The sequence below is a fragment of the Crocodylus siamensis genome, chromosome 4 (assembly GCF_052110815.1).
Source record: "Crocodylus siamensis isolate JL-2025a chromosome 4, ASM5211081v1, whole genome shotgun sequence".
Classification (NCBI taxonomy): domain Eukaryota; kingdom Metazoa; phylum Chordata; order Crocodylia; family Crocodylidae; genus Crocodylus; species Crocodylus siamensis.
The window spans coordinates 191,630,292-191,646,801 of NC_143398.1; the positions used below are offsets into that span (position 1 = coordinate 191,630,292).

A 16,510-nucleotide genomic window follows, 5' to 3' on the forward strand; every position below is an offset into this window, starting at 1 on the left:
CCAATGACTGAGAAGAAAGAGCTAGTTCAGACTTGACATCAAAGATTTCACATGTGCCAAAATGTAATATTTGCCAATCAAAACAGTGGCGTAAAACATGCTTAAACATCATATTTCCCCCTCTGTTCATTAAAACTATACAGCTGTGCATACAGAAAAGCTACATCTGTTTCCATTTCCTCATTACTCTATCCGCAAAGCTTTTACAATCTTCTCTGGAAACAAGCATTTAATTCTAAGAACAGATCATTAGGTGAATAAGTTCAAGCTTCAGTAGCCTTCTTGGATTTTGGATATTTGTACTTGCCCTCAACGGTGAAAGCCAGATCCATGACTGCACTATGGTGCCAATGCATAGCAGAGAAGGTGTACTCTTTTTTATGAGTAAAATTTCTCCTATTGGGAACAAAACATTTAATTTAGGAACTTTAACGTAAAACGTCACACATTATAGACAATAGCAGGAGTAATCTATAAGCAAACAGCAATGGCAATATATTAAAATAACATACAAACATTCTGTACCATCCACCCAGTCTTTCTTAATAGGTTGCTGGCTTCTCCTAGGATTATAGGATGCAACAGGATTGGAAGCCACTTACAAGTATTTATTTGGTGGAAGGGGAAGTCCCTATTTGACATAAACTGCACATTAAGTCCAGCTGACATTCCCTAAGGTACTGTGGTCAGCCAATTCAAGTTAAAGCAACAACTGACCTGGGCTGAGACAGCAAGTCAGGGAGTCATCACTGGCTTTGTATTGGGTCTCAACCTCTTTTTCTTCTCCTTCTGTCAATGACAGCTCCATTTGCAGCTGTTTAGGAAAATACATCCTCAGACCAAGCCATTTAGCTCTCACATTACTCCTCTGGAAATGAAGTCCCCTCCTACCACTTACAGCACTTATATCTGTTCAAATATTTCAGTTTTAAAAAGTTGAATGGTACAGTGTTTTTTTTACTTGCAAACCATACTAATTTTATTCTTCTGAAGTCAACCTTTAGGTCTCCCATAATGGTGAACCTCAAAAGTCACAGGCTGGCCCAGACTGAAACAAGCACTCAACTGTAATCATTTATAACTACAGCAAAGTGGGATTCACAATTACTCTGAGGAGGCTTTGAATGTTTTGTCACCACTATCAAAAATCCTGTGCGTAGGTTCATGATTTGCAATGTTTAGAATGTGGCCTTAAGGTCACATCCATATTACTTGGAGAGATGTAACATACCAGAGACGAATCTTGCCATCCTTATGTCCACTTGCTATGCAGTCCTCCTTCGGGTGGCAAGCTACACAAGTGAAGTAGTTGTTAGCACCTTTTACAGTTCTTGCATTTAAAGGAAAGCTGCAAAAATTAAAGAGGAGTTTTAATTAATTTTGTTAAATCTCAAGTGAAGCTTCTGAATGGTCTTCAGACACGGCCACAGCACTGAAGTCTGCATATCAGAGAAAGATTAGCACAACAGCTGCACAAATGCACATGAAAAAGTACTTCTAACTGCCAAAACCACAAGCAGCAAAACAACGGTCCAAAGTATCTGTGACCTATAAGAAAGTTGAAAACTAGGTTGCTACAACCATCTGTGAAATGGAACAGATAGCATCCCTACTTACTGGTAGCTTGCCTGATCTTTCCTTCCAACCACGCAGAATCTTCTTCATCCCATCTAGAATGAACCTTGGCTAACTCACGCCTACTTAAAGTCCTTGTTTCAGCTCAACTTTAGCCCACTGACAACATTCAATTCAGGGCTTCAGCTACGAGCTGCATAACAACCTACCTACTGATGGTACTACAATACTGATTTGCCTCTTGAATACTGGTTTGCTGGAACAGCATGCTGTGGGATCTTACAAGAGAAAATTGCCACCAGGGTAAGCAATTGCTCTATACCTGCAGGTTAAGATGACAACCCAGGGCTGCTGAATCTGAAAGCTACAGTTTAGCTCATCAACTAATTCACAGATATGTTTTCTTACCTGTGAGTCTTCTTCTTTTTGAAAAAATAAACACGGAGATGAAGGCCTCGTACTGATGCCACATATTCACCCTATTATAAACAGAACAACAATTTAGAACTTTGAATCTTACAGATCCACACTAACTTGATAATTAAGCAATGAATCTCTGGTCGTACATTTCTTAAATAGCTTTCCATCTAAAAACTCAGATACAAAGACAGACACAGGCTGAACGCTATTTCCAAGTTAATGAATGTTGCTTCACAGCAATGGAAGAGTTGCTACATCCATTTTGAATTCACCTAAGGAAAGCATAAGGCTAAAAAAGATTTTAAGATTGCATTAGATCTATTTTATCTAGATTAGCCTCCATGAAACTAAGCTCATCCTGCCTCATACTGAGCTAAGTGCTTAGTTACACATGCTCAATCTTGGGGGAGGGGAAAGGGGGGGGCATCAACAACCAGACAAAAAGAAAACAGCAAACAGATTCTTTAATTCTAATTGCTTTTGTAGAACAGAATTTGAACAGTTGGTTGAGTTACTAATACAGATTTTTGGTAAAAATGGAAAAATTAGCACCAAACTATCTGCTTAAAAAAACCCAAACCCTCAAAATTACATTGATTTTTACATCAAAATCCAGAATAGCTACAGGTGAAGAAGCATGAACAATTATACTCCCTCCTGCCTGTAGGTATAAATACTCCTAAACCTCTGCAATTTGTCTTGCTTTATAAAACCAAGTTAGCCCAACGATACATTTACGCACAGAAACAAGATTATGTAATAACACCCACTTACTGAATAAACCTACTCTGTATTTACACAAAGGAAGAGAGTCCAACAATACAGGTAATTCAGTGGGGTTTACTGGATACAGTAAGAAACAAAATTTGTGTCACTATGCAACCCTGTTGGCACTAAAGAGTATCAAATAATATCTCCAAGTGGTGCTGGAGATCACACATGCTGAGCAGCCAGAGATCAGCAAAACACTCTCAAACCAGGATACAAGTCAGAATTCATACTAAACTTGCACAGTAAGGACAGCCACACATTATATTTTTAGCGACAAGTTTTACTTAATTTTTTTTTGCATTAATATACCAAACTATACAGTATGTAGCTCATTCAAGGAAAAAGCTAAAAAGAAGATATACTTCTCTTCCAAACGCAGTACATTTGGGCGAATAGTCTATATCATCCAAAATCAAAGACAATTCCTTAGTTTCCACTTCTTGGCCTGGAGCTTTTGTCAGCCTCACTAAAGCCAGTTGGAATGAATCTGGTAAAATAAAGTTTAAATTACTAAGAACCTTTTGTAAATGAGTCAACATATCTATACTAATTAGAAAGTAGAACACTGGTTTACATCTCTTACATTCTATACAAAATTTACTATAGCACCTTTCACCATTATTTCAAATGTACATTTAAGAATAAAATTTCCATGCCTTAGTATTTCTGCTTCAAATGTTTTTTCTATTAAACTGAAAAGTAAGAAGTGACAGCTAGATTTTTTCATAATGATTTCGAAGTGGAATTCTTACCACCGTTGGTATAAAATTACCTTACTTGTACTATTTTCTTAGGTTCATTCCTGAAAGGAAAGATCTAACTAAATTACAAAATGGAATTTTTGGCATGTCTGTTTATGCTGAGATTGGGTTATATAGGGATGTTTAGTTTTTTTTTTTAATCCTAGCAAACCCTCATGGTGCACTTCAGAGTTTTAAAAATAGCCTCAAGAGACTCAAATAGTATCCACCATAATGGCAGGTCATTATAGCACAATGCCTCAAAACTGAAGACAAAGCTGTGCTTCAGTCAAAAGTCATAACTACTGATAGTGGATTGCTGGTTTCCAGAGTACAGTCTTAGTGAGATACAAAGTACTGGGTACAGAGCAACTGCCACTTTTAATTAACATTTTCAAAATATCCAAGCACTTCTCTACATTACATAGCTTATTAACAGGATCACAAGTAAATATATATGAAAATTTACTCCCCATCTTTTTGTGTTATTTGTAGCTTTCTTTCATGGGCAGGGACCCTGAACTGGTTAGTTCCTGGTTCTAAGGTAGTGAGGGACAATTTTTTTGTCAGGCACACCACAAATTAGCTCTGTACCCTGAGTGCCACTCTGAACCCTTGTTTGACCTGCTGCTCTTTCTGCTCTCTATTAAACCTGCCATGTGCCATAGACACAGGTTGCCTGTTCCTCCTGCAGCAACCATGCCACAACTTGACCACCCCTGTTCTAGGGCACTAGCATAATATTGTTGCATTCAGTGTCCACTTTATGTAAATGGAAATGTTAAACAAGTAAGTTAGTTAGAACCATTCAATGGGATTCATATGGTAGACTTCGTAAATCCTTTTGCTTTCTGGCTCACCCTTCCCCTCCCTCCCACAACAAAAACAGACAAACAAAAAAAATAGGGCATAAGTTTATAGAGGGGCTTCAGTAGAACTCATATCAGAACTCATATCACACATTGCAACACAAGAAAGATGTACCTGATGCTTCTTCATTATTCTTCGGAATTATAACAAACCCTGAATCGTCAGAACCAGCAAGACAATAGAATGCAAAAATCTTATATCCAACAACAAAAGTCTGAAAGAAAAAAACCCAAGCATATTGTATTTGAATTTAAAATTAACTGGAGAATCGCTAGGAATTCTACATTTCTCTTACACTAAAATAAGGTCCACTTTACAAATATTTAAAAAGAAAACAAAAAGTCACAAGCCTTCTGAGTTTATTACCAAAAAGGAGGGCGGGGGGGGAGGAGCAACATTTGCTTAGTCTCAACCTGAGGCTAGAGAGCACACACTTCCTTCTTCGGCTAGTAAGCTTATTACAGAACTAAAGGGCTACATTAACATTATTTATGTAGTGTGAAATGCAAGACTTAATGGAAACTTAACGGCAGCATTATACTCTCTGCACTGCAGTGGGGGGAATAAATATGGGGAGTGGAAGAGAACGAGGTCCTCCTCAGCAGTTCTCCTAAGCCCAGGAACAACAGGATGCAACAAACACTAGGGCAGGGGTGGGCAAAACGTGGCCTGCCAGGCCATTGTATTTGGCCCACTGGGCCCTAAATATTTAGAAAATTAATATTCATCTGCCCTGGGCTGCCCATCATGCAGCCCTCGATGGCTTGCCAAAACTCAGTAAGCGGCTCTCCGCCTAAAATAATTGCCCGCCCCTGCACTAGGGACACATCTTCAAGACAGCACATTCACCACCTCTTTAGTTAGATGCCCTGAACCGCAGTATTTACACTAAGTGCTGGCTGGCATGCTTTAATAGTGTTTTAAAACAGGGGTATGCCATAAATCTCTAATAGGGAGAGGAAGAATGAGAAAAATTTGGGGGAAAAAAATAAAAATGAACAACTACAATATTTTCTGAGTTACTGGAAAGACTGCAGTGTGGTAACAGTGATGTGTTACTTGATTTATTTCCCCTAAAATAAAATCCCAAGGGAACATAACAAACTTATAGTTTCATAGTTGGTAGGGTTGGAAGGGACCTGAGCAGATCATCAAGTCCAACCCCCTGCCATGGGCAGGAAAGGATGCTGGGGTCAAATGACTCCAGCTAGGTGGCTGTCTAGCCTTCTTTTGAAGACCCCCAGGGTAAGGGCAAGCACCACTTCCCTTGGAAAACACATAAAAAGCTTGATACCATTGCCTTATTTCTTCTGCTCAAAAAAGCACATCTCAGTTGTGCTCTAGCAGCATTCTGTGCTACTTTTAACTTTTGCAGTAGTTGTGCATCAGCCTGGAAATTTTTACAATTGTTAGAATTGAGATTCCATTCTGACACATTTTATATATGGTTAAGGAGCACCATCAACTTGTTCTCCTTGGATCACCCCTTCTTAGCCATCTTTAGAAGCAAAACATTTTGAGGACGCAAAAGATGGTGGATTAGACATAACGAGGAGCATGCATGAAAGAAGTCTTGTATGGAGTGGTCCGATAAAACTTCAGGCAACTTAAAGTCTTGGCGGGGGAGAAGATAACAAAAGCTTTGGGGAGTAAGATGCCTCAAGAGAAGATTGCCCCAAGCAACCAACTAGCTGAAGCAAGGCAGGAAAACAAAAGAACTCTTTTATGTCCACGGGTTACACAGAAATCTTAATGCATGCAGTTCTTCCAAGGTTACTAACTAAACAAAGGTGGGAGGAAGAGAAGTTAAGTGGTTTCTCCCCCAGGTATAATCTTTAAATCTACTGTAGTGAGCCTTCTGATAACTGTCTGATATTCAGGACCTGCAAACTAATGAACTTCATCTGATAAGAGTTAGAAGTTAGAAAAACTGGCACTGCAGTTCCCAGTTACGAGTCAGTAAATTACTTCTGCTCAGGTAATGAACAGCCTAGTTAGGAGTTAAAACTGATACAAAAAATACAAATACTGCTTTGGCAGACAGAATGCACGACTGTCTGCACTAAAAGCTACATTACATCCAATTTGAATAAAACCATTTAGAGCCCACTTTAGGAAGCAAAACAAATTTATGACCAATAGCAAACCATAATAATTCCAAAGTCTATGAAATGGGGCGATATTAACGTACTTTAATGAGAATTCCATCTGTGAAGTCCCAGAGTTTAATGGTACCATCTAAAGAGCAAGAATATAACTGGAAAAGAGGAACAAAACAAGTTATGAAAAGAAATTGGGCAGCAAACCACTAATTTAAGGCCAAGATTTTATACACAAGAAAAGCTTAAAGTTAGGCTCTTGAATTCATTTTGACTAACTCACATCCCTGAAATAGGGAAGCTAAGTTGCATAGCTAGGACTGTGAAACCTGCACCCACTCCAGACAGTTTTCTGGCACATCTCCCCCAAGTATTCTTTACATGGCTATTTTGTGGACAGAGCAACAATCATTTAGGCAACAATCATTTAGGCAGTGCTGGAAAAACCAGTACTGGCAATTGTTAAAGGACAGAATACTAAAAGTAAAGTAGATTAGAATACTAAAATTAAAGTAGATTAGAACTGGCTTGTTTACATTTAAGTGAGTTACGACACACATTTGCCTACCTCTGCTTTTCATAAAACATCCCACTTAGTAAATTAGGATAGAAACAAAAATTGCCTTTGTGCTGCTATAACACTTTTTATGGCAGTACAGGTCAAGCAAACAGATGCCCATACCACTTGTCACATCACAAATGCCCAAAATTGCTGGCTGCAACATGTGTGGTAAGTTTCTGCTGCTTATTGTGGCACATGCTGTTAGCTTTATGACATGAGAGCAGAGGCAGCCCAGAGCTTTCCCATTCTCTGGGAGACCCAGGCAGGCGCTCCTGTACCCTGAGGGGCTAAATCCTGCCCACCTCAGGAATTCCTATGCTGAACTGTGCCTCTCAAGGCCCAGGAGTGCCCGTCCACCTTTCCCTACTTAGAGGCATATCCTAGGGAACCTTTGAGCTGCTTTTCTGTAAGTGGGAAACATGTCACCCGTTGTCCTGCAGGATAGGGCTCCTATCCAATGTGGGACAATAGGCGATGCATGCGTTGCCCAATGAATTGGATCAACTGTGGCAGAATGCGTCTGCTTCATTTGGTGATGTCCGTTTTTAGCCACTGAGCCATCGGATAACTTTTGTTGCCACAAGCTAATCTAGGTATCTGCTGTTCTAGACGAGGTTAAAGGAAAAAAAATACTACCTCATTAATATAACTTCAGTTCACACTCTGATCCCTCCCCCAACAAAAACATAGCAGTGACGTCTTGTACTGACAAATTAAATTAACATTTTTCTAATTACATCAGAAAAGAAGAAATGCCTGATTTCACATGATTAACAATTATAAAAGAGTAGTAACCTGCAGATGGTTTTGTGGATTGAGTTGGATTCCTGTCACCAGATTGGTATGCCCTTGTAGGATGTGTATGCATTCTTCTGTAGTTGTGCTATACACTTTCACAAAGTCACCTGTGGCACATAAAAGATACCTGAAAAAAAAGAAGTCTATATAGTGAACTAATTAAGATAATCTAGTATACAAGTCAGTACCTTTATTTTTGCCAAATATAACAGCCATGCATGGCCACATTGGGCCATTTTCACGTGCAATAATTTCCGCTTTTTTTAAACTGTAATTCTTATTGTTTCTGTGTATTTACTCAGTTCAACATTAAGTAAAAAGGAAAATTCTGAACAAGCATATTGGTTCTAACCAGTCACGAAGAAGGAAAAGTTACTCATCTTTTAGGTCTTGCAGAAGGGGCTGCTGATTTGACAGCATTACAGAATAAAGGCCTGAGACGACCATCAGATAACACACGAATTATATTCTTTGCAATATATTCTACAATTGATCTTCGCCAAAAGGCTAAAAACAACTGTAACATCTCCCATTCCTTTTTAGGATCATGCCTGGAAAAAATAAATCTGTTTTTCACCTTTTGCCAAATAAGCCAAAGTTCAAGTAACCTTTTCTTTCAAACCTACTGATGTTCAAAACCACACATGGACGTGCTCCACTATTTTTCAATTTATCTACTCTCTTTACCTGGAGTAGGCTGTATTTCTACTGATGCCCTGTCCTGGCATTTGAAACAATTGCTTAAAATTTTTAGTTCAATGCTTATTTCCCCCCGACAAGTCAAGTTAGTCCGGAGGCCGCCATGACTCATGGGGCACCTCAGACACTGCAATGACCCTCCTCCACTCTTGACAGATTCAGTATGAGGTTAGCTGAATTGCTTTGTATCATTGGTTATTCTTTGGGCTGAGTGACCTGGTGGTGCCTATATCTGCTCCAGGTATGGTTGGCCGTAGGCTCATAGGAAGCTCATCTGCCCTTTGACAGGTCTTGCTTTTAGTCTTGCTGTGCACACCCTCCTCAACCAGGCAAACCCGGGGGGGGCGGGGGGTGTCAGTTTGGTCACTGACAGCCTGACCATGGTACAGAGTACTGGTTTACATGGTACCAGACAAAAGACTAAGGGAGCCCTGGCCTACTTTTTTGGCAATTGAGAAATCAAGCAGAAGTGCAGCAGTGAGATGATCCTGAAAACGAACCCAGCTAAGCAGCCACCCAGCTAAACAGTAACATGGCCAAGGCTTAGGTTTGTTTCCTTCATTGGTCCTTGTTTATGGGCTGACAGAGACAACTAATGCAACTATGAGAGGCAGAAAAAAGAAAGGTCCCAGGAAGGCTATTAAAGCTCCAGAACAATGCAACAACAAAAGACCATGTTTAAATAGAACTGAGGACAAGCTTTAACACCCCCTGTGACACATGTGAGGAACAGGTTTAAACTTAAAGCCCTTCACGTGCTTCCTCCCTCGACTCAGCTCCAAATAATTAAGGCGGCACCAATGGCCGCTGGGAATAGCGCAACTGAGCTGGGCGCAGGCGCTTGTGCTGTCTTTCGGGCACGGGGCCGCGCGGGGCGGTGGGGCGCTACATGGTACCTGCTGCGAGACCTTAAAGCGGCTGAGCCAACCCGGGGGAAGCAGGCGCCGGGCTCCACCCGCCCAACGCGAACGGAAGCAGCAGGAGCCCGGGGCAGAGCCCCGCGGGCCGAGAGGCGCCCCAAGAGCTGCGAGCCCCGGGGAGAGGGGGAACCCGGCCCCGGCCCGTGCTCACTTGGCGTCGGCGGAGAAGGCCGCCCTGGAGCCGTTGAGTTTGCTGCCGCCGCAGCGTACCACGCGGAGCTGCTCCTGCGCCACCATCTTCCCTCTGACCCGCTGCCACTCTAGTTCCCAGCTCCTGAGAAGCTCTATGGTCAGCCGTCCTCCAACAGCGCGCCACGACCGGGCAAACGGGAAACTTCCGCCCCTAATACGTCACTTCCACCCTGCTGTAATATAAGGGTGGAAAACCCAACGCGTTATTCTAGGGTGACTGGAACCCGGAGGGCTTCACTTCGCTCCACTCCGGGAGGGAGGGGGCGAAGGGAAGGAAAGGAGAAGCCCTAGTTCTTCCCTCCTTCATGCGCTTTTTGAGTCTGCCATTACCTCCCACGACGTCGGTGACGTCACTCAACCGCGCCGGAACCCGGAGGTGAGTGAGGGGCGGGGCCGAGCACGCCGCGTGGGATCTTGGCTGCTGCCCCCTGCTGCTGCTTTAGATGGGCCCTTGAAAACTGCTGCGCAGGTGCGGTTTCGCTGGTAAAACCCCCGGGAGTTCACTGACTCCTCGGCGAGCTGCTTCTCCGGCGTTTTCTGCCGTGTCCTGGTCCGCCTCTCCCTGCCCGTCGCCTGCCAGACAGTTGCTCCGAATTTCGTTTCCCCCATTCAAGCTTGCGAGACAACCTGCCCAAAACCTTGCAATTTAAAGACTTTTTTTGCAAAGATCTAGCTGGTCTAATACAAGATATCACCTCTATCACGAGTGTCAAAAATGTATGTATCTTTGTCTGCTAAATGGTCATTGCGTTGATATTTGTCAAGCTGCGTGGACTCTTTTTTTTGAAATTCAGTTTTATGCCCATCTGAGCTCTAGCAGCTGTTCCTGAGTGGCACAGTGCTGGGTGGTCTTTGCTCAGGCCCTGTCTCTGGCATTCACAGCCATTGTGTGCCACTTTCTAAAGGAAGCCCCCAGTACTCACCTGCCACACCTTGATCTTAAGTTTTTAGGTGCAAGAGGTTCCCATCTAGCTTGGACTTGCAAGTGGTCATCATAGTTTCTGGGGTTGGAAGGGTCCTGAGTAGATCATCTAGACTGACCCCCTGCCATGGCAGGAAAGATTGCTGGGGTCAGACAACCCCAGCAAGGTGTTCATCTAACCTCCTCTTAAACACCCCCAGGGTAGGAGCCTGCACCACTTCCCTTGGAAGTTGGTTCGAGATCCTAGCCGCCCTGACCGTGAAGTAGCGCCTCCTGATATCTAGCCTAAATCTACCCTCTGCCAGCTTGTGACCGTTATTCCTGGTCACTCCTGGCAGTGCTCGGGGGAATAGGGACTTCCCCAGTGCCTGCTGGTCCCCTCTGACTAGTTTGTAACAGGCCACTAGATCCCCCCCGAGCCTTCCCTTGTGGAGGCTGAACAGGTTCAGGTCTCGTAGCCTCTCTTTATAGGGCCTGCCCTGCTGCCCCCAATCTTGCGAGTGGCCCTCCTCTGGACCAACTCCGTGTTGTCCACATCCCTCTTGAAGTGCAGCACCCAGAACTGGATGTAGTACTCCAGCTGTGGCCTGACCAGTGCCACATAGAGGGGGAGGATTACCTCCTTGCTCCTGCTTGAGAGGCATCTGTGGATGCATGACAAGGTGCGGTTGGCCTTCCTGACTGCATTACCACACTGCCGACCCATGTTCATCTTGGCATCAATGATGACTCCAAGATCCTTTTCCGCCTCTGTACTGACAAGAAGGGAGTTCCCCAACCTGTAGGTATAGTGCCGGTTGTTCCTCCCCAGGTGCAGCACTTTGCACTTGTTGGTGTTGAATCCTATCCTGTTCTCATCCGCCCACCCCTGTACCTGTCTAGGTCTGATTGCAGCCTGTTCCTTCCCTCTAGCGTGCCCACATCCCCCCACATCTTAGTGTCATCAGCAAATTTCAACAGGGTGCTATTTACCCCCTCGTCCAACTCACTGATGAAGATGTTGAACAGTGCGGGCCCAAGGACTGAGCCCTGCAGAACCTCACTGCCCACATTCCTCCAGGTTGAAAATGACCCATCCACCACCACTCTCTGGGTGCGGCCCTCCAGCCAGTTGGTGACGCATTTGACTGTGTGAGTGTTGACACCACAGTCCCCCAGTTTGTTAATGAGAATGGGGTGAGAGACGGTGTCCAAGGCCTTCCAAAAGTCCAGGAAGACTATGTCCACTGCTACCCCTGCATCTAAAGATTTGGTGATCTGGTTGTAGAAGGCCACCAGGTTGGTCTGACAGGACCTGCCTCTAATGAACCCGTGTTGGTTGCCCCTAAGCATAATCTCCCCTGCTGGCCCCCCGACATGTACCAGAATAATTCTCTCAAAAATCTTGCCCAGGATTGAGGTAAGACTAACTATAGTTCCTGGGCCTATAGTTTCCTGGGTCCTACTTCCTCCCCTTTTTGAAGATGGGAACCACACTGGCCCTCTTCCAGTCTTCTGGCACCATACCAGAGCACCACGAGTGCTCGTAAAGCCGTGCCAGGGGACCCACAATGACCTCAGCCAATTCCCTCAGTACTCGAGGGTGGAGATTGTCTGGACCAGCTGATCTGAATACATCCAGTACCTCCAGAAGTTCCCTAACTAGTTCCTCACTAACCCTTGGCCTAGGTGCACCTCCGCTGGGCTCTAAGGGGGGCCCAGAGGAGGGGTGACTGTTCCGGTCCCTGCTCAGGAAAATGGAGGCAAAGAAATCATTAAATATGCTAGCTTTGTGGACCGGTGTGACGACCACATTTCCTAGCTTGTCCTGCCAGGGCCCCACGTTACCCCGAACCTTCTTTTTGCCCCTTGTGTATTTAAAAAAGGACTTCTTGTTGTCCTTGATCTGGTAAGGTAGTCCCAGTTCCACCTCCGCCTTGGCCTCCCTGACTGCCCCCCTGCATCCCCGAGGAACTGCAGTATAGTTCAACCTGGTGATGGCCCCTCCCTTCCATTGGGTGTGTGCCTCCCTTTTAGCTAGGAGACATTCCTGGATGCTTTTGAGCCATGAGGGCTTTTGCGCCCTCCTGCTCCTGTTGATCTGTGTTGGGATTACCTCCCTTTGGGCTTGGAGGATCATCGTCTTAAGGAGCAAACACTCTTCTTGGACACCTGGCTCCCCACCCCTCCCCTCCGGGACCTCAGCGCTTCCCCAACTATCCTCCTTAGCTCATTGAAGTTTGCCCTCTGGAAATCTAGGGCTGCTGCCTTCCTGTAGGCCTTTGGCACCTTGCACTGGATGGTGAATTCCAGCGGGCGATCATCATTGTCACTCTGGTGGTTGAGCACCCGCAGCACCAGGTCCAACAAGGCATCTCCCCTGGTGGGACTGTGCACCTCCTGGGTTAGATGGAGGTCCTGCATTTTGGCTAGGAACCTATGTGAGCGGTCAAACCTGGCTGACTGCTCTTCCCAGCAGATGTCTGGAAAGTTCAGGTCACCCATGATGACCACATCTTTGACCTAACTGCCTCCATGAGCTGACTTAAGAATTCTTGGTTGAGCTCTTCCCCTTGGTTGGGTGTTCTGTAGTAGACCCCCACCATTAAGTCTCTTTTCCCTCAACTTCCCTGTATTCTAACCCAGAGCACTTCAGAGTGCTCCTCCTCTGATTCTTTGCTAATGGACGAGGATGAGTATTCCTCCTTAATGTAGAGTGCCACGCCCCCACCTTTCCTCCCTGTCCTATCCGTCCTGTACAACCTATAGCCCTTGATATTCACCGCCCAGTCATGCGTTGGGTCCCACCATGTTTCAGTGAGCCTCACTATGTCTGGGTTGGTGTCAGCTAGCTGGAGGGTAAGTTCCTCTTGTTTGTTTCCCATACTATGAGCATTTGTGTAGAGGCATTTGAGGCCTCCTGTGGATGTGTGCACTGGCCCCCTACTTCCAGCGTTACCCTGGCCCCTCTTGCTTACCTGCATATATGTTCCGCTCATTGGTCTAGGCTGGGCTGAATTTGTGGGTGTTACTTGTTCTGGCAGTCCAAGTCTTCCTCCGCCCTCGTCTCCCTTCCCCCAACAAGCCTAGTTTAAAGCCCACCAGAGGAGATCCACCAATGTAGAAGAAAACACACGCTTACCTTTAGGGGAAAAGTGGAGCCCATCCCATCCAAGCATGTCTCTTGTTGTGATGTGTGTGGGTCATTGTCGAGGAAGCCAAAGCCCGCCTCGACACCATTACCAAAGCCGCCAGTTGGTCTCCGCAATGCACGTTGCATGCTGTCTTCCATGTCCGCTCACTGGTAGGATAGAAAAGAAAACCACCTGTGCGCCTGTCTCCTTCAGCATGCCCCCCAGAGCATGGTAGTCCAGCATCAGGCAATGAGGGCTTCTCCTGGCCGCATCATTAGTACCCACATGGATTAGGACCGTGGGGTAGTAATTGGTGGGCTGGATCACGGCCTGGATCATCCCCTTCACATCCTGAATCTTTGCTCCTGGTAAGCAGTAGACCTCGCGTGTTGAGGGGTCTTGGCAACATATGGGGCCCTCTGTACCTCACAGGATGGAGTCGCTTATGACCATCACTCAACACTTTTTCCTCCTGGACTGCTTAGCTCCTTTGGCCTGCTCGGATCATGGAGAGTGTGGAGTTGCCGCCTCTCCGGTTGCCTCCTCTCCCTCCTTCTCCTCCAGAGTTGCCAGGGTCTCGTACCTGTTCTCCAGCTGGACTGGAGGAACTGGTACTGCTGTGTTACGAGCAGCCCTGGTTCTGGAGGTGACCGTCTGCCACTCTGCAGTGAAGGGCACTTCCTGAGGTGCTTCTTCCTTGTGTGTGTGACCCTGCAGGGAAAGGAAATAGCCGTCAATTTCTTCCTCCACCTCCCTGATTCCCCTTAGCCTGCTAACTTCCTCCTGGAGCTCCCTCACCTGTGCCTCCAGGGCCCTAAGGCGAGTGCCTGCAGGACAGGTGTGGGGGTCCCCAATCCCTGCCCTCCCCGGGCCTTGCTGGGCAACCCGCGCAGACCAGGGGTTTGGGGGACACCAGCCACCCCATGGGCTTTGTCTGGGTGGAGGCCTCAGACAAGCCCCAGGTAGGCTGCACCCCCCGGGCAGGGGCCCTGGCAGCACTCCGTGCCGACACCATCTTAGGAGTTGCTGCTTGTTTCTGGCTTAGTGCGGTGCCTTCGTCCTGCACTAGCAGGAGTTTCTCTTCTGGCCCTTCCTGCTTGCCCACTGGCGTGAATGCCGACGCAAACACTGACGTGCTCTTACAGAGCACACCTCTTTGCGCTCTCTGTTTGCGTGGCATGGCTCAGGAGCACGGCTCCCTACCGGCTCAGTTAAGAGGGATCTGGGGGCTTCCCCTCTGGATCCGGCTCAGCTGCGTCCGGTCCCTCTGCCCCACTTACTTTAGGGGGATCAGCTGTTGCTGCCCCCTGCTGCTGGCTCCGCTGCTGCTGCGTCCACCTCTGCTTTGGGTCAGGTAAGGGGGCACACTTGCGTGCGGGACACGTGTGCCTGGATCCCTCCTCTTCTCCCTGCTCCTGGCTCCTCCAATGCAATTTAGTTCAAAAGTGTACCACTGCCATTTTCTCAGTGCTGATGCACATTTCACTGCTTATACAACTGCAAGCATTGCAGCTCCGGGTGCTTTTCAAAGCACCCAGTGCTGCGGCACTTTACATCTTTAAAAATGCTCTCCATTGTGAGGTACTAGGAAAATGTGCATTAGCCTGTCTTAATACACGTTAACTAAAGAGCATGGGCATTTTTACACATAAGTGCCACAGTGCTAGGTGCTTTGAAAAGTGCCCAGTGCTGCGATGCTTGCAGTTGTATAAGCAGTGAAATGTGTGTCAGCACTGAAAAAATGGTGGCGGCGCACTTTTGAATTAACACATTGGAGGTGCTTTATTTCAAAAGCGCACTGCCACCATTTTTTACACACTGATGTGCATGTTTCCACTTATACAACTGCACATGGCACAACACAGTGTGCCTCCGCTTATGTGTAGAGCAGACTTGATTAATCAAATGTGCTCTGAAGCGGCAGATATCCAGAGCATTGCAGGACCAAAAAGTGTGTATATAAATGCCCCATGGTTTTTAAATGATGGCTAATGCACATTAAGCTATTTTAATATGCATTAATGAAATAGCACTGTTTTTCAGTGACATTTTAATGTGCATTAAAATAGGCTAATATGCATTCAACTACACATGTAGACACAACTAGAGGTACTAGATTTAATGTTCATTAACTAAAGCACATTAATGCACGTATAGACATGCCTTCAGAGTTTGATTAGAAAGCCGGTAGTTTCTGAGTCTTGCTCTTTTTTTGAAAGTACCTAGTTTTGCTCATTTTTATTACATCTGAAGATCATTTGTACTGTCTAAATTATCCCAAGTAGTATTTGAATGTATCATGAGCCATGATATAGAAGATCGGGGGTAGGCAAGCCCCAGTACGTGTGCCAGAGCATGGCATGCAAAGACATTTTGCTTGGCATGAGCACCATGGGGAGGGCGCCAGTTTCATAGATTTCATAGACATTAGAGCTGGAAGGGACCTTGGAAGATCATTGAGTCCAGCCCCCTGCCCAAAGGGCAGGAAGTCAGCTGGGGTCATAGGATCCCAGCAAGATAAGCATCCAATTTGCTCTTGAAGGTGTTCAATGTAGGTGCTTGAACCACCTCTGCTGGCGGGCTGTTTCAGACCTTGGGGGCTCGGACAGTAAAGAAATTCTTCCTTATGTCCAGCCTGAAACTGTCTTGTAGTAGTTTATGACCGTTTGACCTTGTTATCCCTTGGGGCGCTCTGGTGAACAAATGTTCCCCCAGATCCTGGTGGTTACCCTGATAAACTTATAGGTGGCCATCAGATCACCCCTGAGCCTGTGCTTTTCCAGGCTAAAGAGCCCCATGGCTCTCAGCCTGTCATCGTAAGGTCTGTTT

At 45.7% G+C, this 16,510-nt stretch overlaps 1 protein-coding gene, 1 long non-coding RNA gene and 1 pseudogene across 2 annotated transcripts in view; 1 reads left to right on the forward strand and 2 right to left on the reverse strand.

Annotated features, from left to right (window-relative positions):
* Nucleotides 1–9,735, reverse strand: part of WDR75 (WD repeat domain 75) — a 28,484-nt gene extending 18,749 nt beyond the window's left edge. Inside the window, exons 1-8 of the mRNA XM_090045263.1 lie at nucleotides 9,606–9,735; nucleotides 7,833–7,962; nucleotides 6,568–6,633; nucleotides 4,491–4,590; nucleotides 3,129–3,253; nucleotides 1,984–2,054; nucleotides 1,232–1,348; nucleotides 308–396 (exon numbers count right to left, since the gene is read on the reverse strand). Coding sequence (XP_089901389.1) covers nucleotides 308–396; nucleotides 1,232–1,348; nucleotides 1,984–2,054; nucleotides 3,129–3,253; nucleotides 4,491–4,590; nucleotides 6,568–6,633; nucleotides 7,833–7,962; nucleotides 9,606–9,691 — 784 coding nt within the window. The 5' untranslated portion in view covers nucleotides 9,692–9,735. The remainder of the gene's footprint in view (nucleotides 1–307; nucleotides 397–1,231; nucleotides 1,349–1,983; nucleotides 2,055–3,128; nucleotides 3,254–4,490; nucleotides 4,591–6,567; nucleotides 6,634–7,832; nucleotides 7,963–9,605) is intronic.
* A 173-nt stretch (nucleotides 9,736–9,908) lies between these two features.
* The window catches only part of LOC149867369 (uncharacterized), a 173,078-nt gene continuing 166,476 nt past the window's right edge, over nucleotides 9,909–16,510 (forward strand). Inside the window, exon 1 of the long non-coding RNA XR_016442022.1 lies at nucleotides 9,909–10,022. This is a non-coding gene — a long non-coding RNA (uncharacterized LOC149867369). The remainder of the gene's footprint in view (nucleotides 10,023–16,510) is intronic.
* Nucleotides 10,086–15,256, reverse strand: LOC149867370 (uncharacterized; annotated as a pseudogene).